General features: G+C 41.8%; 2 protein-coding genes across 9 annotated transcripts; one reads left to right on the top strand and one right to left on the bottom strand.

Moving 5' to 3' along the window:
• Nucleotides 1-287: 287 nt before the first annotated feature.
• On the bottom strand, nt 288-20445 carry ZIC4 (Zic family member 4). 8 transcript variants are annotated; one of them, XM_039489539.1, is made up of 5 exons: nt 20389-20445; nt 18522-18575; nt 14555-14639; nt 6980-7591; nt 1935-2699 (listed from the first exon to the last, which is right to left on the bottom strand). In XM_039489539.1, the coding sequence occupies exons 2-5, from the start codon at nt 18555-18557 to the stop codon at nt 2260-2262; spliced, it is 1173 nt and encodes a 390-aa protein (XP_039345473.1). In that variant the 5' UTR covers nt 18558-18575; nt 20389-20445; the 3' UTR covers nt 1935-2259. The 8 variants fall into 8 exon arrangements, with proteins under 8 accessions (XP_039345471.1, XP_039345469.1, XP_039345468.1 ...); XM_039489538.1 differs by lacking the exon at nt 20389-20445 and having other exon boundaries at nt 18522-18644; XM_039489541.1 differs by lacking the exons at nt 18522-18575; nt 20389-20445 and adding an exon at nt 17952-18044.
• Nucleotides 20446-21213: 768 nt separating this feature from the next.
• ZIC1 (Zic family member 1) lies at nt 21214-25386 on the top strand. The gene is made up of 3 exons (XM_039489542.1): nt 21214-22679; nt 23799-23962; nt 24762-25386. The coding sequence occupies exons 1-3, from the start codon at nt 21704-21706 to the stop codon at nt 24957-24959; spliced, it is 1338 nt and encodes a 445-aa protein (XP_039345476.1). The 5' UTR covers nt 21214-21703; the 3' UTR covers nt 24960-25386.
• Nucleotides 25387-25744: the final 358 nt, after the last annotated feature.

Below are 25744 nucleotides of genomic sequence, written 5' to 3'. Positions count from 1 at the left end.
TCTGGAACAAGTGCCCATTCGCGTGGGTTTTGTTTACCGGAAATTAAATGAAAATGATTTAGTTCGCGTCAAACAAAAATATATACTTGTATACACAAGAAAAAGGGCCTGTTAGACGTAAATATTATGTCCTTAATGAAAAGTCTGGACGGGCTCCAGACTTTGCCTTTCACTATTTAAGTATGACTTGCCTATTGCCATAGAAATCCTAACTTACCATGAAGATTCACCCTTGCGAAGAAATACTTCTTTGTGCGAGCTTTCTTTGATGTCTAAGGCATAAGATTCAGGCTTTCAGCTGCGTCTGTCTAGATTACCTTGAGAGCAACGGGGTAGACATCTGTAACAAGCAAATGAAAAATTAAAGGTGATTAGCCTTCACATCCAAACACGTATGTAAATAAAGAAATAAAGAAATAAACAGATCTCAAGACAAGATGGAAACACCCTCTCCTTTCGCAGATGGCTTCCATACCTTTTAATTTCCACGGTATACGTTTCATGGTTTGAATAGTCAGTTGGGAACAATCCTCTTATAGTTTATATTGGTGATAACTACAATAGTTTATTTTAAAATTTGCCTAGCTAATTCATTAGGTATATCTGTAAACACGTTTATGTATCGTGTTTCCATTGTTTGGAATGCTTGTTAAATTAACAAGCAGCATCCGAACAAAGTTGTGTAGGTTCAAATACGTAGAAGTTAGTGGCTTTGGAAGAAAATAAAGATGCACCAGAAGGATGATGATTAGGTTATTGATCTCTTTCACAATTGTCCTTTTTTTTTCCCCGTGGGGACACGTAACACTAACCCGTTACCTGACTGAACAGCTCGTAGTGGATTTTGCGTACAATTTGAAAAAGGATGACTAGATCCGCCACTCTGTCTGCATTTAGCACGCCATAGAAACCACTTTCGGGAAATCGTATTGTTTACTTGCCCCTCGCTACGTGGTATTTTTAAACAGAATGAATGAATGAATTAAAATTTTACCTGTAGGCAGTTTCAAGTTACTCAGTACCAAAAAAAAAACAAAAAAAAAGAAAAGAAAAAAAAAAGAACCAAGCCAACCCAAAAAACCGGTGTTGTTTTTATCCCTAGGAGTGAATCATGTAGGTTCGGGGAGATTATAGTTTTAGGATCTTAGATACGATGAACATTCTAAAACCATTTTAGTTTGTTTTTACAAAATTTATTATTATTATTACAAGACAAATGTTGTGCGCTGTAGACAAGACCAGCACTGATTTTACATGATTCATTCAGAGAAATTGACAACTCACAAGTCCTTTCGGATAGTCCCAGCTCCTATGGATTCAGCACAATGACGTCATCCATAACAGTTCACCCCACCCCCGCCGCGCAAGAACATGGATTTTCGTCCTCCCAAGAAATCACAAAACCCCACAATTCAACAGGAATGACACTTTCAAGGGGTGGGGAGAGCGGGAAATATGTTTATGTATTAAAAGTCATTACTAGTGTAAACTAAAATGGACAATTAATCATTAAGCCACCCTTGGGCCATTTTATTATTATTATAATTAGTGACAACTGGGAGGGGGAATATACTGCACCAGGAAAAAGGATTGGGATTCTTTACAGAAACGGCCGCTGAATTGGTTACTTAATCAAAGAATTTAATTGATCGATTTCATACAATTCGGTAACAAATAATTGTGTGTGTGCGCGCGCGCGCGCGCGTGTGTATATATACAGAGAGAGAGAAAGGAGAGAGATAAACAGAGAGAGAGAGAATAGTGGGCTAACAAAACTGTCAGTAAACCTCTATCACAAGATACCATCGACAATAAAACCTGTACAGCTAGAAATCCGAATTAAAACACTTTGGTTCGTTAATACACAAGATGTTTAAAATCGATGAGTTTGTAAACATATTAGAACCAGGCGACCAGAGGAGTGTGTATAAGGATGCAAAAAGCAATGAGGACGAACTGAAGTTGCCTTCACGTGTGCTGGGTACCATAAATGCAGTTTGTAACAGAGACCTGTTTAATTTATTTTACAATGTATCTTCTCTTCAGAGGCCATATGCCAGGGCAGCACCTCTATCTTTTTTTATTCCCCGTGTGTGGTGCTCACATTATCTATGATCCCCTCGCATAAGATTGTTCCCTCTACTGTGGCAGTCTTGGTACAGTGGTTCTGCATCGCAAAGGTAGCAGAGTAACAAGAGGAGACCATTCGATGAGATCCAGACTGCAGACCGTGTGAGCTATCTGTTTATTGATTTATTTCTAATAATTGGGCCTGGGCTCACAGTTCGTGTAAGAAGCCTCTCCCGGGTTAGGTGACGGAGAGTTACTGGGAGGAGTTGGGATGCCACTGGCCCCCGAGCTCTGACACACGTACCATTCGCTCAGGTTAGCTGCAGTTTGCGACGATGCTACTGGCTCTGCGTGAGAACAGGAAGCAGGAGGGTCCCGGCCGGAGTCCGAGGAGGGAGACACCAGGGAAGGTGTGGAGGACTCGTAGCCTGAACTCGGAGGAGGGGATTTGCAGTGCACTTTCATGTGTTTCCTCAAGGAACTGGGGTGGGTGTAGGACTTGTCGCAGCCTCTCACTTTGCAGTTGTAGGGTTTGTCGCTGGTGTGCACGTGAGAGTGCTTCTTCCTGTCACTGCTGTTGGCAAATCGTCTGTCACAGCCTTCGAATTCACATTTGAATGGTTTTTCTCCTGAAAGAATGCAATTAACGAGTACATACATTAGTAAAATGGGTGGTAGTGTTGGGGGAGGAGAAAGGGGGTTCCTTAGGGTTTTAAAACATGAAATCCCTCAGCATGCCCCTGTGATTTAAACCTTCCAAATAGCCCCTCTACACTAATCTCCCATTTCATTGTACAGACAAATAAAGAGGTGTGCTTTAAAAAGCGATCTGAGCAATATATGAGAATACAATTTAGCATAGGTGCAAATATTTTTAAACCTGAATCTTACATTATTTTTTCAAGTTTCCATTCTTTCACTCTCTCTCTCTCTCTCTCTCTCTCTCTCTCTCTCTCTCTCACACACACACACACACACACACACACACACACACACACACACACACACACACACACACACACCATTTTCACCGAAACACCAATTCATAGTTGTCCTTTCTCTCTTAGTCTAAATTGTTTGTTAAAGTGGGATTTGTGCAAGCCACAAAGAAGTCGGGTAAGGTAGAACCCAAGTGCAGTTGCAGGCTACATGTAAACAATGTGTGCTCTGTCTGCCACAATTCAGTGTTGTGGACAGGAGTGGCCAGAAATTACATTAAGTTCATTTCTCACACTCCCAGAGGTGCACGTGGAAATTTTGCTCATGGCCTTGCTAAATCCCAGCTGATACAGTATATTTTTACATTGACTACGATCATAGCTAGCGTGTATGAATATAGATTTTTTTTACTGCATGTTATCTTGCCAGGTTTAAAGAACAGAGCCATCTTAAAAGTGAGACTGTGAGAGCCAATATGACATAGCTTAAATGCGAAAGTGACTAGGCCAGTGTCAGTTGCTGTTGTTAGGGTAAAACTCTTTCACCGTACAAACATATGCAGTAATGGAGGAAATTTAAATCAGGATTAAATTTGATGGCAATATCAGAAACATCATATACGTGTTTAGAAATACAATCGTGTTGGTTGAGTACTGCGAGAGGTTAATCTAGGGTTTTCTATACTAAGTAAAGTGTATGATATATGAGGCGTGCTTTCAAGGAAACGCGTCAAAGACAGTTTCAGCATTAAATTATATTACTTCTCCATAAACTATTTTACCTGATAATACACAACTGCAAAACATGTACGCAAAAGGAGCACGAACTTTCTATTACCCGAGGTATGGGAATATTTTTTTTAATAACAGAAAATTATATTATCTTGCAAAAGAAGCCCCAAATTATAACTCTGAACTTATTTGGATTGGATGCTCAGACAAAGCCACTGTGCACACCATCATGGCGTACTTGGTCAAGAGGACTTAGCATGTATCAATATTTTTGCATGTTGTAATTACTAATTTATGAATGACGCAACCTTGATTATATTTCCTTTTTGACACAAATCGTCTTTTAATACATTAAATATCAGTATTGTAAATATTTAATACAATTGCACTTTATAAGAGTGGGCGGAGAAAAGCTCCATATTTAAAGTAAGTCTCTTTCAGTGTCTTTAAAGCCAATAATCGAGCACGATCTCTCACATACGCTAGCACTAATATTTGAATAGCAAACTAGCAAATATCTGGCATAATAATAAACAAGTTCCAAAAAACAAGATCACTGACGAAATGATGCAACTCAGGTCCTGCAACAAAATATTTTCTCGCGCTACATATGTGTGTATATTCGAACTACAGTTTCACGTAAGGAAATAGTTTGACCTTCAGCATCTTGAGCTGCGACAACAAATCAAGGATATTAGTGTAGTACAAGCAAGCAGTAAGTTAGGAGACCCCAGGGAAAGCCATCCTCATAAACATCATGATTGTGCAAAGTGAGTTACATTCAGGTAAAATTGGGCTGCTTCTTCATTTCTCAAGTGTTGAAAAATGTTTAACTTCGCTTAACCTCTCTGATATAGTAATTAAAAAGTATTTTCGTACAATCAGATAACTCAGAGATTGAAAAGGGCAACGTTTTCTCATCAGTTTGGTTTGCATTCTTTGAATGCCTCAGTAACTAGCAGCAATGCGAATATTTTTAAGTGGTCCCTTCTAAAGGGAAGGTTTTTCTATGTGTAAATATTTATACTTCAGGAAAAGACCATTTAAAACGCCCTGCATTTGGAAGGCTACATGTAAAAAGTTATAAAGGCTATCGAGAAGCCAAGAGTCTAAACCGCCATTTTAAAACCACACTTGTAGCTGTGCAAAACTGTTCAGTGACATTCAGCGTCTTGGAGATTTTGATATAATCCCCCAACTCTGAGACTGGATTAAGGTATTTACAAAATCCTCACGGGGGAAGGGAGTAGCATAAAATTGTGAATAGCACCTCTATCAATTAAACGTTAAAATACATGTGTGTCGCTGGGAATAGTTTCCAACCTCACACTTTTCACTATTGTTCCTGGACAGGCAAATGAATTCTTTCCATTTCTACCTGTTCCCTGTTGTTATAAATCAGATAATAAATATAATGTAATCGTGAAAATCCCCAAATCGCAAGAAATCCACCCGTTTCACAGACTCAGGGAAATGCAGTCATTAATATTTGAGAAGGCAATTATTTTCCTGTTGAATTCAGAACTGTCTTCATGAATAATTTGTACAAAGTTCTATTACGGTTTCAGAAACATTTTGTTTTTGACAACTTCTGGGTGTTTAATAGAAACGACAGAACCGAAAAGGCCCTGCAGGATTTTTCAGAATGCAGCAATTAGTCACTGGGAAAGTTAAAGTGAAAAGTATGTACGTACGAAATTATATTTAATAAATCCAAACCTACGATTCCTGTTATACCCTGAACCTGCTTCTCTGATGTAGGTCAATTTCCCTAAGAATTCAACCATTTTCTGCTTCACAGACTTCAAACAGTGAGGCCGTTAAAGAGCAGTAAAAGTTTGTTTACTTAAGAAAAACACTGTCATTAAGGGATGAGCTATCCTGTTTAATGGTTCTACCTGTTCTGAACTAACAAGAAGATGGCTTAGTGTATCATTTATATTATGTGGGGTCTTTTTTACTAAAAAAAAATAAATTATCGAAAGACTATTAGACTAATAAAACATTGGAATATATATTTAAAACGAGCTTGGGAAAAATACTATGTTAATAGCGATGGCTACTGTAAAATTACTGCGCTATATTTAGAATACATTGATACAAAATTCGAATATTTCTCACGCATATTGTACCTTGTTGAGCTGTAGCACAAAAATGCAACTGCACCAGGGTCAAGGCAAACACCGACCGTGGGGGAGGGGGAGTTTTATGAACTTGAGGGCGAAAAAAATCGTTTGGCTGTAAACAGATCTTACAATAGGATTATGTAGTTTCCCTAGTGCATAAGGCTGTACAGGAGGGGGTGGAAGGTGGAAAACCCTATACTGGAACAGATTTAATTTTCCGAAAGGGCTTATTTCTTATCTTCTTCTTCAGAAAAAAGCCAGCGCCAGAGACTACAAACACCGGCTGCTAAACTAATTAATACAACTTCACAGGCTGCTTCTGTAAGTGTGAAAACTTTCTACGTGCAATTTCATTAATTATAGATGCCTTTCTGGCCAGAAGAGTTCAAACATCGCTTTGCAAAATCTTCCACGAGTTACTTTCCTTTCTGTGATCTAGGACTAACAGATGTTTCTGATACATGTCCTAATTTCACTTAACGGTTCTGCGAATGAAATTTCAAAATGCACAGGCCGAAACAATACTATTTTTCCTCCCTAGAATAAAAACTTTCAGCTCCCCACATTTGCAAATGCACAGAGACCTTAGATGGTCATGTTCATTAAAAATGTCACTGTTATTCAGCTCAAACATTAAAAACTCCATCTGACCAAAACAAAACTGTTGAACGAAAAGGTTGCAGCTGTGTTATTCTCACAATGTTAGAGGCAGCAGCATCTCAGCGACATCAGTCAAAACTGACCAGACAAGCTGTAATTTCTATTGTTCACTTTTAATTTGTGAGCTTGCACAATGATTTCATTTTCCCCGAGTACTTTAAACTGCCAGAAAGAAAAAATTCCCAGCCTGTGTGAATAGACGTGTAGTATTCATATCTCTCAGTATTTATAAAGATATAGATGAACAAACATTATATCAGTCTATATAAGCTTTAGAATTTCTATACATAAATTCTGAGATGTATTCATTTTTGCAAATGGAGAAAATAGCAAACAAATCTAAGAATGTAATTAAAATAATTATTTGGTGTGCATTCATTCTCCATAACGAAACACTACTTAAAGAGGACGCTGAACAAAATAAAGAAATTAAGGATAGCTTTCAATACTGACCTGTGTGAGTTCTTTTGTGTATTTTGAGATTTTCTGATCTAGCAAACACTTTCCCACAGCCTGGGAAAGGGCAGGGGAAGGGTTTTTCACCTGTGTGGACTCTGATGTGATTTACAAGTTTATATTTGGCTTTGAAAGGTTTCCCCTCTCTTGGACACTCTTCCCAGAAACATATGTGATTGGACTGCTCGGGTCCTCCAACATGCTCCACTGTGACATGAGTCACCAGCTCGTGCATTGTGGTGAAAGTTTTCGAGCATAATTTTTTGGGAGTCTGGTCCAACTCAATCCATTTACAGATGAGTTCCTGTTTGATGGGCTGCCTCATGTAACGAAAGAAAGCACCAGGGCCGTGGTGTGGAGCCAGATTCACGTTCAGATTCATGCCACCGTAGTTATGAAGCGAGGAAGCAGCAAAAGGATCGGTCCTGGAGGCTGGTACTTGAGTGAAATGTTCAGACCTGGCGTACATTTCTCCAGGTAACCCCAGTCTTATCTGTCCGTTTAGATGGCCACCTGGAGTTGCATGGGGAGGCTGCTCATGGAGTCCAGAGAACAGAGAATGATTCCCAGCTTCTGAGTGGTGGTGACCATGGTGTCCGGGGTAGCTACCTGTTGTTGAGACAAACATTCCGTGGTGAGAACTTGTAGCAGTGTGTTGCTCAGTTAGCCCTGGCATGACTGGAGCTGTCAGATCTCTGCGTATTAAGAAGTCCCTACCTGCTGAAATAGCCTGGGCTGTGCGAGACACTGGGTAAGGGACTGCTGGTGAGTGCGCCGGGCCAAACGTTCCTGTTTGACTAGAGACCACCTCAGCTTGGCCTGCCATATGATGATGGTGGTGGTGGTGGTGGTGCTGGTACTGGTGGTGAGGATGAGGATGAGGGGCAGGGCTGAGTTTAAGGGCCGCAGGGTGATGAGGATGATGATGATGATGATGGTGGTGGTGGTGGTGCCCCATGTGTTCAGGCCGGAATGGATTCGGCCCTAGGCGGGATTCCGCGGCGTACTCCCCAGGGTGCGTGGGAGCCACTGCGTGGGGATGCCCGGCGAAGCCCTGGAAGCCTGTCATGCTCTGAGGGGGGTGGAGATGATGATGGTGGTGATGAGCCCCTGCCAAGTCTACTAATCTCAGCGCCGTGTTCCGTTTGGAGAGTGCAGCAGGGTCCATCACTGGGCTCCCCAAAGCATCCACGCTCATTAGCTTCTAATTCTAAAAAGTCACCTGACAGCGGGGAGGAGAGAGACAGAGACAGAGAGAGGCGAAACTTTTTTTTTCCCCCAAAGTTTTTATTTGGGGGGGGGCGGAGGAGAGGGGCTGGGGCTGGGGCTGGTTTGGTTTTTGTTTTTTTTTTTGTTTTGTTTTGTTTTCCTGTTCCCTCCCCCCGCTTTTAATGCCTACGTGGAATCCTATACGCTTGAGAGGCAGCAGCAGGACGCTGGGAGGCTGCTGAATAGAAATTCGTGGACACGGCGCCAGCCCAGAGAGCGAAACAATCACCGCGCGCTCTCATTGGCCACAGCCTGCTCGCTGACGTCAGCGATGACAGGCCCGGCTGCCGACTGAAAAGCTTGATCGGGGTGCGTGTGCGCGGAGGGGGTAGGAGGTGGTCGGGGCTACGCAGGCGCTAACCGGGGGGCGCCCCCCTCTCCGCGAAAAGCCCCCCCCCCGGTGCCTCGCTAGCGAGCAATGCCCGGCGCCGGCTCCCCGCATTTTGGTGTCTCGCTGCGTTTCACTGAGAGCGCCGGGCAGGGCCGGCCGGCGCGGCAATCGCCGGCTCCTGGCCCAGCCCGGGCTCCTCGCTGGCGCTAAGCGGCAATGAGCGGCGGTAGCCGGAGGAGGAGCCAGTCCAAGGGAAAGCAGCTCCAGCGGCGCTGCCGATCGTGCTCGGGGTGCCCGCTCGCTGGTTCTTCCTCCCCGCGCTCTGCCCTTCGCCCCGGGGAGGCCGATCGGCAGCCGGAAGCCTCTGCACTTCGAAACCCGCCTGCTTCCTTGGCTGGCTCCGCCGCCCGGACCTAGCCTCCCCCCGCCGCCAAGCCGCCTCCCCGCTGCGCCCGCTCTCTCCCCCGAGCCCCTCCAGAGCCACCAGCCGGCACGTAGCGGCGAAGCGCGGCTGCCTTCGGAACAAGTTGCCTGATTGGCCGCTCGCGCGCCCGTTGCTTTGTTAAGTCGAAGGGTGACTTAAAGTGCAGCTCGTAACAAAGATGGGCTGGGGCTTCCCCTAACTTCCGTGATCCAGCCACACAAAACGCCCGGGGAAACGGGGCGGGGGGAGACAGGTCCTGAGCCTGCACCATCTACCCTCCCTCCCCCACGCCAGGTCACTATCTCAAGTTTTGAATAAAGAGCGCGGTTGCACTTTTGTCTCGGTTTGTGAAAACCTACTGAAGTATCCACCTCCTGCCTGAAGGTCATTCCCGAAGGAAAAAGGGAAGCATGGGGCTGCTTCAGCCTCCCTTGAGTAGCATCCTTTGTGGGAGCAAGTTTTTATTGATGAAACTTAATGCTCAGATTCAGCTCTGATGCTTCGTTAGGATTTTCCCCCCATCATTTTGACTCCTGTTTATTTATAGCACACACAAATCTTTCCCATGTACGAGCATTTCAAGGGCCTTTTCTCAAACTGAAAGGAGGACAATGCGAGGGGACGAGCTCTGCATACAGAACACATCATGGGAAGCAGAGCTGGGCAACTCTTTAGATTTCTGACACTTGTTGACAGCACAGATAACTGGTCTTTCTACTTGAGAAATAGTAGTTAAGCGACACTAGAGCCTTACTTCCTAAGATTACACAATTTGGCTAGTTCTGGGAGTATTATATCTTTATACCAAATCTTAGAAAGGATTCTTGGAGGAATCCCACGCCACATATTTAAATGTCAACAGTTAATGGCTGCTGGAGTAATATGATAAATCATTACATTAAGAATGAAACTTAGTATTTAACGCAGAAAAGGGAACAATCTCCCTCTCTCTTTCTCTCTCTCTCTCTTTCCACTTACAGAATTGTGCAATCTAACCCCCATCTTTCGATTCTAAGAAAAGTCCTTAAATACATATAAAGTACTCTCTCCTATTTTTATACTCCTTAGAAGAAAGAAAATACATTGACTGTAGGATTTACATTGTTAACGATAAAAGTATAGTCTGGCTTTATGCACTGAGGCCTTATAGATTTATTAAAGTTTAGAGCTTCAGCACAGGAGAAAGCCTCTACTTAATTTTTTAAAGAGGAGAATTGTGAGTTAAAAAAAATTCCCGGAGAAAGACAGTGGAAACAGTGCGTCAGTTTTGGGAAAGAAAAACATAACAATAAATATCTTCCTATAAGGTCATCACAAAATTCAATAGTCATAAATAGTATTCGCTCAATAACAGACTTTTTAAAAATAAAACAACAAATGAATATATATATTTACATTGTTACAATTTTTATTTATTGACTTCCTATTAACTTGTCTATGGACACTTTATAACATTCACTCTACATCTGGAGTTAGAAACCCCCAATGCAATTTCCAAGTTAAAACGCATAATTTTGCATTTCCATAAAGTTTAACAATTGCTAACTACGTCTGTAAACGATCATCTTTATGTTAAGTAGTAAACCAAGATAACGGTTGACATGTTAATACCTAAACCGCGCTATTCTCATAACACAGGCAACTCGCCAATGACTTGTAATCATAAGTTTAAAGTGTAGGACGTACGTAATTATATATGGGACATTTTTATTACTGCTTTGCATAGCGAGCGTTGGCTACTGTTATATATTTTTGGAATGAGCCTGGATTTGACTCTTTTTTCTGTAACACAAAACTAATATTTAGCTAGATCGTTGTATTTACATTATTGTGTACATATTTTTGACTTGAGATGATGAAAAATGACACATGATACAATTAGTTATCCATCCTTACATAACATGTTTACTCAGGCATTTTAAACCACACACCAGCAGTTAGCGCCACAACATCTTAACTTTCAAATCTATTTGCACTAAGTAATGCATTTGACATTCCTATTCCTGCCCATCTCAATAGGAGTGCACTTTGCACAGAAGAGATAAACGTTAGGAATTATTAATCTGCTACTTACAAATATACTGAGAGTGTGACTTCCAAATATAGCTGTTTCCTCATACCTCTTTAAAACACTTCATCTCTACATACTTGTTATCCATCAATTCTGACACTTCTCAGTCAAGGGAGAAAACATCTGGAACAGTTTATCAATTAAAAATGTTATCACCAGTTTGCTTAGGCTATTTTAAAATATTGTGATGGTTTCCTGTCAAACACTATTGGCTCTGTTCGGCCCTCACTTAAATCCTGAAGTCTTTTTTTTTTTCCTTCTTCATGAATCGAATGAAAAAAAAGTGCCACTCGGTGTCTCTCTCATTATATTAGGTGAAGTTAGTATTTTCATTCCTATAATTTGTTGTGTACCTTGGGAGTTCTACTAGTGTGTGTGGAGAAGAAGGGTGGGGGGAGGGCGAGGGGAGGCGCGCACATGACTAAGGGAAGGCGGAGAGATTAGAAAAGAGGAGGAGGACCTGGCCAAAATCGGCAAAGTTACACATCTCTTGCAGAATGTTTTGAAAACGCGAGTGCTTGTTAATGCAGGCCTTTGGCAGCTTGACCTCGTCTGACCACCACTCACTCAACTGATTACTTAGGTATCGTTAATCCCGTCTGCAATATGAGCCATGTTTTACCAGATAATCCATACTGTACGGACTGTGCCTTAAATATATGAAGCCTCCTATAGTCCCTTGCCACATTAGGTTTGCAGGGCTACTCTACCAATTTAGATTTTGAAACCAACATGGCAATTGCAGGGGAATTCCTCTTCTCAACAAATACTGGAGCTCATCGTGGACTTCGTAACTCTAAACCCTTTACAAGGAGTCTGCAAGGATAACAATAATTGCACAATACTGTTTTATATCCTGAAACGGAGATATCACAAGACGACGTGGGGAACCCAAACATCAGGCAGTGTTATTGGAGGGTTGTTGTTGTTACAGGGAACTGGCATGTGAAGAACTCCATTGTTCTTCTTGTCCCATCACCCGAGGGCCAATGCCACAAAGGGTGTCCAAGAGATAACATTTGGAGTTTTAGAAATGGCAGGCACCAGAAATCAGCACTTGTAGACTGATTAATCAGTTTCCCCATCTATTTCCTATACATCTAAGCGGTTACTGTGTATTAGCCCCTGGTGAATACTTCCTGTTTGTGTTAGAATGCTATGTAAAGGGTACATGCTGAAATAAGGTGTTCACAGATTCTTTCCCTAATAAAATCAGAGAATCAACATTTGATTGCATTGCAGTAATTAAATGAATAAACTGTGAAACCAGGCCAGCAGGTCAGGAGAAACCAAAAGCTAGGGGTGCTGGAACAATTTTTGTAGGGGGGGGTGGGTGCTGAAAGCCATTGAACGAATGGGTAAACCTTGTATATAATGGAAACCACTTCAAACCAGGGCGGGTTGCGGCAGCACCCCCAGCACCCATAGTTCCAGCACATATGCCAAAAGCTTCCCCTACCACAGAGTAGACAGTAGGAGTGATGCATGATTAACACAAATAAGAGCCTGAATAAATAAACTGGAGCCCAGTTTGGGAGAAAGACATCTATACTACATATCGAGTATAGTATATTGGGAATCAGCTGGAAAAGTTGAACAAAGCATTATTTTTTTCTTCTATAGTTGTACAAATATAATAATAATTTCACACACATAAAAAGTGAATGTGTGTAGTATTGTGTATGTTTCTCCCATCTGTGCCTGTCCCTCGTCACCTTTAGCAAAATCAGATAGGGTGACGATTTGAAAGCCTAATTATCCCCAAAATTTTAGTTTACTGAATTTCTCTCTCAGGGTTTAGTTTAGCTTCCATGTTTCGTGCAATCAAGAGAATAAAAAAACAAACAAACAAACAAAAAAACCCTCATCCTCTCCTACACACTAAATTGCTACAATCTAACTGCTGTAGCTATATAGGAGCTAAAATGTATTGTACACTAGTTTGACTAAAAACAGGAATCGATGCAAGAATATACATTATTTATGGTCAGATCTTAATAGTAACAGATTCACAGCTCCACTCTATTTTAGTTTTATTTCAGTATAAATATGTACTCATATTTTCTAGTAAATCTAGCGTTATTCATGATAAATGCCAAACACTCTTCTTGACGTGCATGTCAGCTTTACCACATAAAAAGAGTGCACATTTGTAATATACTCTCTACCTTGGGGCCAAATTCTGCTCTCACATACACTAGTGCCAACCGCGTTGGCTTTCTACTGTCCTCTTCAATGGCGTTTGTACGGCCGTATCCGAACAGATTCTGTCCTGTAGTTTTCTGTTAGGTCACCAAAATTTCTCTAGACAATCCACTGTTGAGGTACCTGAAACTTTTCAGTTAGTTCTATGGAATATATCTTACTGTCTGTTAAATGGCAACCTTTCTGAAATGGGTACTATTAGCTAAAACTTCGATTTAACCTCATTCATTTTGTAATTTGCGATTTTAAACCTCGGGCTTTATCTGTGAAAATAAGGATTAATCCCTATTTGAAAATCCTAATTGCAATATTTACTGTGGAAATGGAAAGGTCAAGAACAACTAGCAGAATTTACCGAAGAGTTATGTTAACCTATTCCTTGATTATTAAGATCGGATTTGGGGCTACAAATGTCATAAGTATGCTGAGTTTTAAGACGGAGATGAAATAATAATCATTAAAACTAAGAGCTGATGCAAGGGATACACATAACTGCAGCAAAATAATATTTGGATACACTGTCAAAATGCGTATCAAGAGGTATTGTTTAGAGAGAAATTGCTAAGGGAAATTTTCAAAGGGGAAAGAGAACATTTCATGAAATTCGAATATATTCCTCTTTTGTTACTAGTTCATTTTTCTTTTCTTTTAGTCAGATCAATTTGCTTCAGGATGTTCTAGAGTGTATGGAAAATCCAGAAGCCATAGGGGTAAGTTAAGTCACTTTGGTTGTATGTGTGTGTGTGTTCCCCACATTTTAGAAACTAGAGGTACCCAAGATAAACCAAATCATATGCTTAGTTTAAATAGAATATATAATTCAATACCTCAAGATTAAGGTATTCCTGTCAGATAAGATGTCAGTCACTAACTCTTTAAAGCTTGGTAGCCACCACATTGTGAAAGCCTGCTATCCCTGGTAAAGATGATACATATCATGTAAACCCCATCAACAAGATCAAAGTCTTCTGCTTTAATAGGATCCAATACATGTCAAACCTCATTCCAATCAAATCGTCCGTAAATGAATTCAAGATGAATATGTCATAGAATAATGTGACAGTGCAATCACATAGGGTCAGGGGTTGTTGTTTCAATGAGAGAGTCGTCAAATATTAATTCTAGAACCTCCAAATGAATAGGCATTGAGCAGGATTAAGCAGCTGCTGGTGGGGCGTTGTGTCACTGATTTGTGTTTATGCTAGTATGTTAAACACAAAGCTGAAAAAATATTGTCTCCTTTGAACTGAAAAAATACATATTTTAACTTACTTGACTTTTCCAGGATGTTTCTGTAAAGTCGTTTTCTTTTCCTCATTACCAGAGAAGTCTTGTGTCTCATTTCCTGACTTTGTTCCTGTTCGGGAAGAGGGGAGAAAAGTTACGACTAAATATATGTGTCTATGTTATAAAATGGTTATCTGGGTATATGATTCGAGAATCATGTAAAAAGACATTTTTAAAAAGAAAAGGGCATCTCATACTCATGGAACTCAATCTTTCTTTGACCCTTCAAATATTGCAGAGGTAAAAATGGAGGCTTCCCCAAAATGCTCGCACATGTTTTACGGGGTAATGAGATTTCTATGGTTGATTTCTAAAAATCTGTGAAATGACATCTTTTCAACTCTGCTTTGATCTGGCATTCACCTTCTGGCAGTGCATTTTTAAGGCGAGTTACCACCAAGTTGGATATATTCTGTACTTTTCACTTCTGAAAATGTCGTCCAGTTTGCGAGACTCCAGCCCAAGTTGTTGTCTCCGTTTTTAATTGTATCAATATTGATTAATATTACAAAGTTGATACTTTTCACTGTATATAATTTTCGACTCCTCTCTGTGTAAAACAAACCACTGTCACTGCTCACGCCATAACTTTTAGACAACTTTGTACCTATTTAATCTAGCAGTGAGAAGTACGAATAATAGGGAATGCTTACTTGATTTTCGGTGCAATATTTGAATCAGGATTTTGAACGTTTAAATGCACGTTTGAATTTAAAGGTACTTTATGATGTTATAAACGAAGTAGGAATCTGAAATCACTTCGATCATATGAACTTTCCTTTAGTATACCAGGATGGAAGTATAAAAAAAGCAATGCTAATACCAATAACAGGATCTCATTAATTAAAGTTGCTCATGAAGCTATAATGGATATTCACAATCTTTTTCAAAATAATTTTACTTCCTCTTCAGTATTGTTACCACAGGGATGAAAATTAGTGTGGGAATAAAGATAACCATAAAACCTATCCAGGAGCTTTAACAAAACTTCCCAACTTTCACACATGATTATTAAAATAGATCAATAAAGGCTGCTCTTTTACCGAGTGGACTTGTTCTTTACTGCTAAGGACATAGAATTGGAAATGTTGGAATAGTTTAATAGTCAAATAGCCAGGGAAAAAAGAGTTTAACTTGTTGAAACCTGACCAAACTAGTGAAGTGTTGTATTTAGTATTTGAATGGTCTCCATGTGACATTTTGTTTGAAACTAAATATTAGTTAAAAAAAAACTGGCTTCTAATCCTTCGCGCCTTTCTCACGTGAGTAGTCCCTCTGGCTGAGTAAAGAGAGAAAGATTGTGCCATTATTTATGATGAATAACACTAACCTTTTTATAACTATTGATTCAAATGTATTCTTCCTAGTTAACAGTCATCAACAGGACATAAGTTAAGACTAACTGTTAATCGTGCCTAATCTAATAGGTGCTCACCCTATGCCTTTTCTGCTTACAAAATTTTAACAATATTTACGTTCTTCTGTGAGGCTGTTAATTTACTGCATAGCAATTGGTGCTTATAACTCTAGTGACATGTGTGTCTGTGTGTGTTATTTGACCTCTAGAAAACTTTGACTTCTGATACGGGTCAAAGGTGCTGAGGGAACACTTCCATACTAAAACTAGTTAGTCTGTAAGCAAATATTGTTTGAAACATGGCTCTGATTCAGCGGGCTACTACAACAGCAGTTTTATCAAAACTAGTGCGAGGCTCAGCGGCCCACAGCAAACACATCTCTGGAATACCAGGCAAAATTTAAGTTTCCTTTTATGAGTTATTGCAGTCTTAATACACACACCGCAAATAATATCAGATGCAAAGACCTGTCTTTTCATCCCCATTTACCATCCGTGGAAACCTTTACTTACCCCACCTGTTCAAGGAAATGGGATGAAGATTTAATGTTTGCCTTCAAGATTTCAATGGATCTTGTTCTTTTTAAATAAGTTAATATGCATGATTCAGGATAGCAACAAGCCTAAACTGTTCAAATAGAATCTCCCAAGGAGGAGAGATTCTCCTCCGGGGTTTGGCCGTGAGCGTATTTCATGGGTATTCAAGCTATTCTGGAAAACAAAGGGTGTATAGAACAATCAGGGTGGATAATTAAAAATAAAAGATGGAATTAAAGCGGGGGGGGCGGGCGATCAAATATGATTAATCATTAAAATGAGAGGAAAGAGAAGAAACAGCAAACATTTGTCCCAGGTTAGACACTGAAACCACGCATTGTGCTGGATGCTCTGGGTCTGGCACATGTTGTCGGTCGCAGGTCAGAGGTCAAACTCTAGGGTATTTCCAAAGTCGGCGACTTCAAGAGCTTTAGCCTTCACCACTTACGCAAACTGATTAACTACATTTCCAACACTAGGCAAGAAAATGAACGCCCAACGTCTATCGCGGTTTGGAGGCATTGTCAGACCTCAAGGGGGACTTGTTTTACAGCTGAATGCGAGGGGAGTCTGTTTGCAGGAACCACCTCTCTGCAAACTCGCCAGTTTCCTTTAATTCACGAAACCCCAAACGTTTCTCATCAATCAGTTACCAGACCATTCGCCTTGCACGCGTGTGGGTAGCACAGGGAATCTGCATGCGTTTCTTTTGATTTGAGTTGATTTGGAAGAGAAATGTTACTAGAAGGTTGCATTTTGGCAGTGCAAGGAAAATAAACAGGTCAGTCAGTGAGGAACCGGGATGAGAGCCCTTCCCAAGGAAGGCTCTCAATTAGGGGTTTCTATTGTCAAAGCTCGGAAGTCTAGTAGCTTGTCCACTAGACCTTTTCCAGGAGACAGTTAACCCTTTCACTGCTCAGAAAGGAAAGAAACTGCGACAGAAAAGCAGCACCAGACCAATGAATGCTCAACGGACAAACCCAGGAGGAGAATCTGACTTCCTCTTGCCGTACCTTCCTCCTGCAAATACTTTCCTTTTTACTGCAGCCCCAAGCAAGGCTGAGCTGCTCTGTGGGAAAGGAGCAAATCCCCCTCCTTGCCCTCCATCCAGGGCTTACAATCGGGCAGCCCCCGAGTGCATCCGCCTGGAAATGTGCAGTCCCAGCCCTTCCAAGCAGCGAGTGTTCTGCTGTTTGTGGCTGCCCGGCAGCCACTGTCCTTAGCAAGCAGCCTTCTCCCTGGGGCTGATCTATCTATCCCTCTCCCCTAGGCTTGCCCGGCTCGGTCTCCTGCTCCTCAGCAGTGGGTTCAGAGAATCTCCTTTCCCTCCAGTCCCAGTGAGGGGGAAGAAACCCCTTCGCCATCCCCATGGGGGGGGGATGGGACGGCAGGCGGGGGGAGCTACTTTCTCCTGTCCCGTTGGGTGCGCAGAACCCTTCCCCTCGCTGCCTCCTCAGAAGTGGGGTTTCTGTGGGGTCGGAAAGTCACCTTCTTTCTGTCCGAGCTGAGGCAGAGAAGCCCCTTCCTCCTCTCCAAGTAGGTGCGAAAAAGCCCCTTTCCCTGGTGCCTCTGGATCCCAGCTTATGGGGAGAAGAAGCCCCTTTGTACTGTGCAGAGAAGTCCCCTATCCAGCCCTGTGAGGGGGAAGGAGCCTCTTGCCCTTAGCCCAGTGGTAAGTGGGTATCAAGCCCCCTTCCCAGTCCCAGTAGGTACCAAGCTGTTTCCCCTTGCCGAGGTATGCCAAGCCTTTTCCCACGTGGGTGAGTAGATGCCAAGCCACTTCCTCAGTGGGTGAACGGGCGCCAGTCCCTTTTCTGAGTGGGTGCCAAACCACTTCCCATACGAGCGAGAGGTTGCCAAGCCCCTGTTGGTGAGTGGGTGTCTAGCCCGTTCCCTTGTGGGTGAGTGGGTGCCAAGAACTTTCCTTGCTCGCCCGTGCCTCCCCCCCGAATTCACTTACCCCACTCCACCTGTTGAAGAGATTCCCGCATTTCTGCACATCATTTCTGGGCTGACAAAAAGGGGTGGGGGTGGAAAAGAGAGACAACAAAACAGCACCTCTTTGGCGGTTCCAGCGAGGCGGTCATCCTTCATTTCTTCTTTTCTTGCTTTCTGGAAGCAGTTAGGGAATGTATGATGAAACAGAAATGAGCCGTCAGGAGGATATTTTAATGGCTTATATGTCACGTTGGTGCATGTGGCTTTGAACTGGAGCAGCTTTCGTTTCCTGCAGAGAGCGCGCCGCAAATCCCACTTGATAACTTCTACAACCCACAACTTTTTTTTTTTAACATTCACTCTTACTCTGTATATTTAGACACGGTTCCTAAAAATATCCCCTTGTCAGCCTTCCCGTTATATTTTATACGGATTTGAGATTATTTGGTTTTCTTTGCAATTTGGAGGTGGTAGTCTAAAGAATGGACAATCTAGTTGATTACTCTCCTAGTGTCACTGCCTTGTAGATTTCACATTATGGTCTAAGCACACCAGAGAACCTTGTAGTGTATGCTGGTATTTTTAGCAGAAAACATACGTGGTAATATAACATACATCTAAAGATGTAAGCACACACACACACACACACATATAGTTGGTTTATACCTGTTGCTATAAGTCATCGTAAATATAATTTCTTCACATTTATTTCAGAAAATTAGGGCAAAAACGCAGCTCCAGCTAATAAAAGGAATTATTCAGAAGTGCTAGATCCAAAAGTAATTACCTGATAAAAGTGCACTGAAAATCATCTTCATTGACTGAATCCATGCAAACTACATATACATCTAATGTATAGCGATGTATTTAGCACTGCATTTCAAATTTGTTTAAAAAAACAACAAGAAAAAACAACAATAAAAATCACTTGCCAGTTTGTATTGCTTTAAATGTTCAGCCCTGATAATGACAATGAGAAATATGCAAGCGATATCTATGTTTATCGGTTTCACCAGTACCTGCGGTAGTGATTGCTTCCTAACGCCTTTATATTTGCAGCTGAAGATTTAGAAGTTTCTTTGTTCGGGAATAAGAGTTTGAGGGGCTCAGATTTAGCTCCGAAAAAGCCAAATGAAGTACTGAACAAAGGGTAAATTGAAGGATTCCGACTCTCAGCTAGCTTTTTGTGTTTTCGTTACTAGAAATAATTAGATCTAATGAATATGCAGGCGACCGAGTAAATAAATAATCTGCCATTTTAAAATATATATATGTTCTCCGTAAAATGAAATCTGATATTTTATGCCCGAGCATCGTTTAAAATAATGTACAAATGTTGCTTAGCTTAATTGATTGAGTCACAAAGATTTTCTGCTTTTAAGTACCATACTTATACCTTTCAACAATCATTTTAATATATAGTCAATGACTCTTTGTAGCAAGAACAAAAAGGAACTATTCGCAGTTTTTCAATAGACTTTGAGCTGGGGAAAGACAGGTTAATCGAGGGTTGCATCTAGAAAACAACCAAGTGTTGTATGTTTGCACTGAATCCAAATGTCTGCATTTTCCTAACTAAATCAAAGGGAGTGTTATTTCTTTTTCTGCTCACTCATCTGAAGGTAAGTAAATTTTCTCTGGCGATCAAAAGCCTGGTCAGCAACAAAGACACCGCCTGCTTTTTCCACCGTCCTGGTGTGGCAAGTTGAGGAATTTCAATAACTGTGACAAGGGTGACTGATTTGTGAACTAGAAAAGGTTTGAATGTCAGAAAATTTACATTGCTCCTATCTATCGAGGATTTTAAATAAATTAAAAAAAAAAGTCCCCGGGAGCTTCATGCAGCACAGAAGAAACAATGTAGCTTTGGGAAATTTACAGTTTTACCTGAATGAAAGAGATCCCGCGGGAAAAAAAAGAGAGGAAAGAATAAGAAATAAGGGGGGAAACAACAACAAAAAGTAGAAAGTTAAGAGTTCTCACCCACCTGCGTTCTGATGGGTGCAGAAAACAAGAGTTATTTCAGAAAACTGATGGGCTGTTACCCAGAGAAATCACGCCTGTTGTTTAAAAATAAAATCGAATGCAATCAGCACAAACTCTGGAGAGCTTCAATTACAAACAAGGAGAAAAGACAACTTCAAAAGAAACAAGTCACAAAAGGGCTTCCCTTTTCAAACCCTAAAAAGTTGTGCAGTGTTGTTAAAAAAATCAGGAAATCATTGTGATCATCATTAGTATTAGTATGGAGGAGAGCGAAAAACAATAACAATAAGAACAGTAATCAAGGCTGAGATTATTTTAGCACCCATACAAAAATATACGTTTGAAATATTTGCGTGCAAAAAATATTGGGCTTGATAAAAAAAAACAAAACAAAAAAACAAAAAGTTGCTACTCCTGGAAACCCTGTTTGTCAAAAGGGATGTCAAAGCGCTTCACAATACCTGGGATTGATGAGCCGGGCGAACCAATCAGGGGAGAGCAGAGGCTTTGCGCGCCCTTAGTTGGAGAAGAAGGGGGGAGTTGCAAGTGAAGGGGGGAGTCGCCAGGCACCAATGATCTCCCACGTCCGCTTTGACGTCGCTCCTCCCCTTCTCCCATTCATCAAGGGGGGGGACGGTGTCGTCTTTTCAATTCATTTATCTGCAGGAATGATTGCCGCTATCAGTCTCGCGTTCACCGCCCGGCTGAGGAGGTGAAAGTTTCTCCCCAGGAAGATAAACCGCAAAAGACAATATTGTGCATGATTTGCGCCTTTTTTTTTTGCAAAGCGAAAAAAAAAGGGCGAAAAAAAAAGGAGAGAGAGAGAGAGAGAAAGAGGGAGAAGGAAGAGTGTGGGGAGCTCGAAGAGAAGAGAAAAATCTCTCGGCCACTTTGCAACATTCCTATAGCTAAAAAATAACTGAAGGGAGTTGATTTTTTTGTTTTGTTTTTGTTTTTTGTTTTTTTTTTTGCCGTGTGTGTTGGTCTCTCTCCATTACTGTTACTTGCAGCCAGTTTATTTTTTACCCCCTGGCCTCCCTCCCCACTTCAAACCTCCCCGAAAAGTCTCATCAGAGAGACAGTGGGGTTTTTGTGCATGTTTGTCTTATTCTAGCTCTCTTGCTTATTTGCAACTGCGAGATCTCCCCACTTTTTGTTTCCTTTCGGGGCGCTGATGCCGACGGGGGTGTTTTTGATGTGGTTGCTTTGGTGGTGATTGTCGCTGACTTTCCAGAGAGGGTGGTTTTGCTGCTGCTGCTGCTGCTGCTGCTCCTCCGTGTTTTTTCCCCCCGGGTTGCTGCGTTGAGAGTGGGAAGATGCTTCTGGATGCTGGACCGCAGTATCCCGCTATAGGAGTCACTACCTTCGGGTCGTCTCGCCACCACTCCACGGGCGATGTAACGGACAGAGAAGTGGGGCTGGGGCTCAACCCCTTCGCCGACGGCATGGGCGCCTTTAAAATTAACCCCAGCACGCACGAGCTGGCCTCGGCCGGCCAGACCGCGTTCACCTCGCAGGCACCCGGCTACGCGGCGGCGGCGCTGGGGCACCACCACCACCCGACCCATGTCAGCTCCTACTCCAGCGCAGCCTTCAACTCCACCCGGGACTTTCTCTTCCGCAACCGGGGCTTCGGCGAGGCGGCGGCGGCCAGCGCCCAGCACAGCCTCTTCGCTTCGGCTGCGGGCAGCTTCGCTGGACCCCACGGACACACCGATGCGGCAGGACACATTCTCTTCCCGGGGCTTCACGAGCAAGCCGCGAGCCACGCTTCTCCCAACGTGGTGAACGGGCAGATGCGCCTGGGTTTCTCCGGAGACATGTACGGGAGGCCAGATCAGTACGGCCAGGTCACTAGCCCCCGGTCTGAGCACTATGCATCCACTCAGCTCCACGGCTACGGCCATATGAACATGAACATGGCAGCCCACCATGGGGCAGGGGCCTTCTTTCGCTACATGAGGCAGCCCATCAAACAGGAACTCATCTGTAAGTGGATTGAGCCCGAGCAATTGTCAAACCCCAAAAAGTCCTGCAACAAAACTTTCAGCACAATGCACGAGCTGGTGACTCATGTCACAGTGGAGCACGTTGGAGGACCCGAGCAGTCCAATCACATATGTTTCTGGGAAGAGTGTCCAAGAGAGGGGAAACCTTTCAAGGCCAAATATAAACTTGTAAATCACATCAGAGTCCACACCGGTGAAAAACCCTTCCCCTGCCCTTTCCCAGGCTGTGGGAAAGTGTTTGCTAGATCAGAAAATCTCAAAATACACAAAAGAACTCACACAGGTACAGTACAGTAACCTTCTCTCTAGATTTCTTTCTGCAGATAAAAGAGTCAAGCTTTTCCAGCAAAATAAATGGTGGTATGGATGGGGGAGGGGGAAAACATTGGATATGGTGACTTGTTTTCTGAAAAATTGTATGTAAAATGTAGGAGATTACTTTTTAAAAGAGGCAGCATGAGAAGTTAATTTCAAAATCAGCTCATTAACAAAATTATTTCCCCCTAACCTTTATGAAAAATAGAGAGAGAGAGAGAGAGATAATTTGCTGCAGAAATACAATAGTGAAAGAAAAATAGCAGCAACCTGACTTGTGAAATTTATAGGTTTTAATTAATTGGTAGTCGGCAGTTTTGACTGTATTACAATGAGAAATTGTGCTAAACATGCAGTCAGCCAATTCGTCTCCTCTTTGTAATTCATGTATTTGTAAATATTTAATTACATGGAGTAATTTTAAGTAATCTGAACCTAAAGTTTAATCTAGTATTGTAGTATTAGAAACCAGTTGGGATCAGTAAAAACGTCTCTAACCCCAATACATATATAAATAAATATATATGCGTCTCTTCCTGCTTTTACTGTTGTACATTTTTTTCAAATAATATGAAGAGTGATTTTAGTAGATGATTCAAGACGATGTTGGTCGCTTTTAATCCAATGTAAGAATCACAAGCACCCGTCGTAATAATATCCAATATTGTACGAAAATATAGGGACTGGGTATGAGGTGAGTAGGCAAAATATCACGAGAATGAGCCATAAAAGCAGAAACTAGGCACCAAGGCTTGCGTATAAGTGCTATAACGACTGATGTATCGCTGCCAGCATTATAGCGGGCCAGATATGCCAGGAGCTGAGAAGTGAAAATGAAACTCTCTTAGAAAGAATGTAAATAGTGTGAAATTAAAACTCTTCAAAAATATGCCTTGTACAACGATTGAACGATTTTTAAAAAATGGAAGAAAACAGGGCTCTGCGATTCAGCATTTTTAAGTTGGAAAGTTACAAGTAATTAAATTGACCACGATCCTTCGGTCTGGTAATTTAATAATAGTCATAAAAATACTGATTAATCCTAGAAAATACAGGGTCTCTAATCAGATCATTTTTTCTGTAATAGGCGAAAAACCATTTAAGTGTGAATTCGAGGGCTGTGACAGGCGCTTTGCAAATAGCAGCGACCGCAAAAAGCATATGCATGTGCACACGTCTGACAAACCCTATCTCTGCAAAATGTGCGATAAGTCCTACACTCACCCAAGTTCCCTCAGAAAACACATGAAGGTAAATTGATGTTGCATTGTTTTATGTGATCTTACCTCGCCTTTATCCCTGACGTTTTATTGCCGATTTACAACGCTTCTGCTGACACAGGATGGGAGACTTAGAAAGTGAAATGTATTGACTATCTGTGTGGCTGGGTGGTTGCAAAGAAGCATATTTTAAAGTGATCTGTGGACAGGAAATTGGAAAAGACAAGGGCAACCTGACCAGTAATGTTTTTACTACAGAAAGGTTTAAACAACCACTGTTTGTTTTGCTCAAGGGCAGATAGTGTTTCACTGCTGACTGTACAGGAGCTCAGTTATTTACCTTATAAGCGTCTTACAGGGGAGTAGCCCGGTTAGGGCTTTTCTGGATGCACTGCTTTAGTGCAGACTTTCAGTAAAAGTCTCAGTGATGGGCATATAGAAGGGACGCAAGCAGGGGAAACTCCTGGTTTCCTTTAAAGCCAAAATCTAGCAGATACGCTTCCTTTTGTGTACTAAGGCCGCATTTGCCTTACATGCTAGTGCCTGGCAAGATATTCGCAAACGGACTGTTGAGCCATACCGCCCCAGTCGTGCGTGTTTCTGGGATACCACCCATCTGCAGTATTAGCAATGCGATGTTTTCCCTCAGACTTTGTCTTAAAAATACGATCTGTAGCGTTTCAAAGGCTAACTTGTGAATTCGGCTTAGAGGTTCCTTGTGTGGAGGGAGGAGGGGGGAAGGGGTTCTAGAGTTCGATAGTACTGAACTAATAACTACACTTAAAAAAAACCCCTTTCGTTATCTATTTATGTACGTATTTATTTTGCAGGTCCATGAGTCATCCTCCCAGGGGTCCCAGCCTTCTCCCGCCGCCAGCTCAGGCTATGAATCCTCAACGCCTCCAACAATCGTGTCTCCATCTACAGAAAACCAGACCACAAGCTCCTTATCCCCCTCTTCTTCAGCAGTCCATCACACGTCCAGCCACAGCACGCTTACATCAAATTTTAACGAATGGTACGTTTAAAACAAAAACAAACAAACAACAAACAAACAAAAACCCTGTTTAAAAGACTCCAAAATTAATGAACACTTCGAAAGCAAAATAAATACATAAATAAATCAAAAGCTGCCAGTAGACCCAGGACCGAATAAAATGAAGAATCATTTTCTGTTTTGTTTTGTTTTGTTCTGTTCAAAGGCTTGGTAGGCAAAGGGGTTAGTAGAATGCATGAGAGGACAAGGTTACCAGGCCAAATGCCAAATGTGTAGGGCTGGACTGGAACCACTGATTAGAGGTCTCAAATTGCATGTCTCCTTGGGCAGCGGCTTTTTTTTAATGTAAATACAGAATTATTAGCTTAAAATGTACTGTTTGATTTTGTAAATAGTCATATCGCAAGTTGAATAAGGGGATATGTGGAACTGTGGTCTTTGCATATATGTGAGGGAAGGGGGGCGAGGGTGGGTGAGATGGAGGGTGGGGGAGGTGGGGGGAAGAGGGAGGAGGTAGAAATTCAACTATTTGTACTGAATGGCAAGAATGTTCTAGTAAATGTGTACCAAAATGTGAATTACTTTGTATTATTACAGTCTAAACGTCGATCTAACAGAATATTATTGGTATTAATGTGCTTTTTTGTATAAAGTGCAAACATTTCGTCCCAAAGTCCAGTCTAAGTAGTGCAGTAAAATGTTGTTACAATGTCCTGTCAAGAAATTCGTATAGTGAAAGCCTGGATCTACGTGTCAAACTGTTACATTTGTTTATGTAAAGTGATATTAAAAAGATATAAACTATATCTGTCCGTT

The sequence above is a fragment of the Mauremys reevesii genome, linkage group 9 (genome assembly GCF_016161935.1).
Source record: "Mauremys reevesii isolate NIE-2019 linkage group 9, ASM1616193v1, whole genome shotgun sequence".
In the NCBI taxonomy this organism is placed as follows: domain Eukaryota; kingdom Metazoa; phylum Chordata; order Testudines; family Geoemydidae; genus Mauremys; species Mauremys reevesii.
The sequence above is the reverse complement of the archived record's forward strand: the minus strand, read 5'-3'. Positions and strand labels throughout refer to the sequence as shown.

Coding starts and splice junctions, on each gene's coding strand:
- ZIC4 (XM_039489534.1), bottom strand. CDS start 8,180: ATGAGCGTGGATGCTTTGGGGAGCCCAGTGATGGACCCTGCTGCACTC. Junction 2,700..6,979: donor ACACAAAAGAACTCACACAG/GTCAGTATTGAA, acceptor GCATTCTTTCAG/GAGAAAAACCATTCAAATGT.
- ZIC1 (XM_039489542.1), top strand. CDS start 21,704: ATGCTTCTGGATGCTGGACCGCAGTATCCCGCTATAGGAGTCACTACC. Junction 22,680..23,798: donor ACACAAAAGAACTCACACAG/GTACAGTACAGT, acceptor TTTCTGTAATAG/GCGAAAAACCATTTAAGTGT. Junction 23,963..24,761: donor CCCTCAGAAAACACATGAAG/GTAAATTGATGT, acceptor TTTATTTTGCAG/GTCCATGAGTCATCCTCCCA.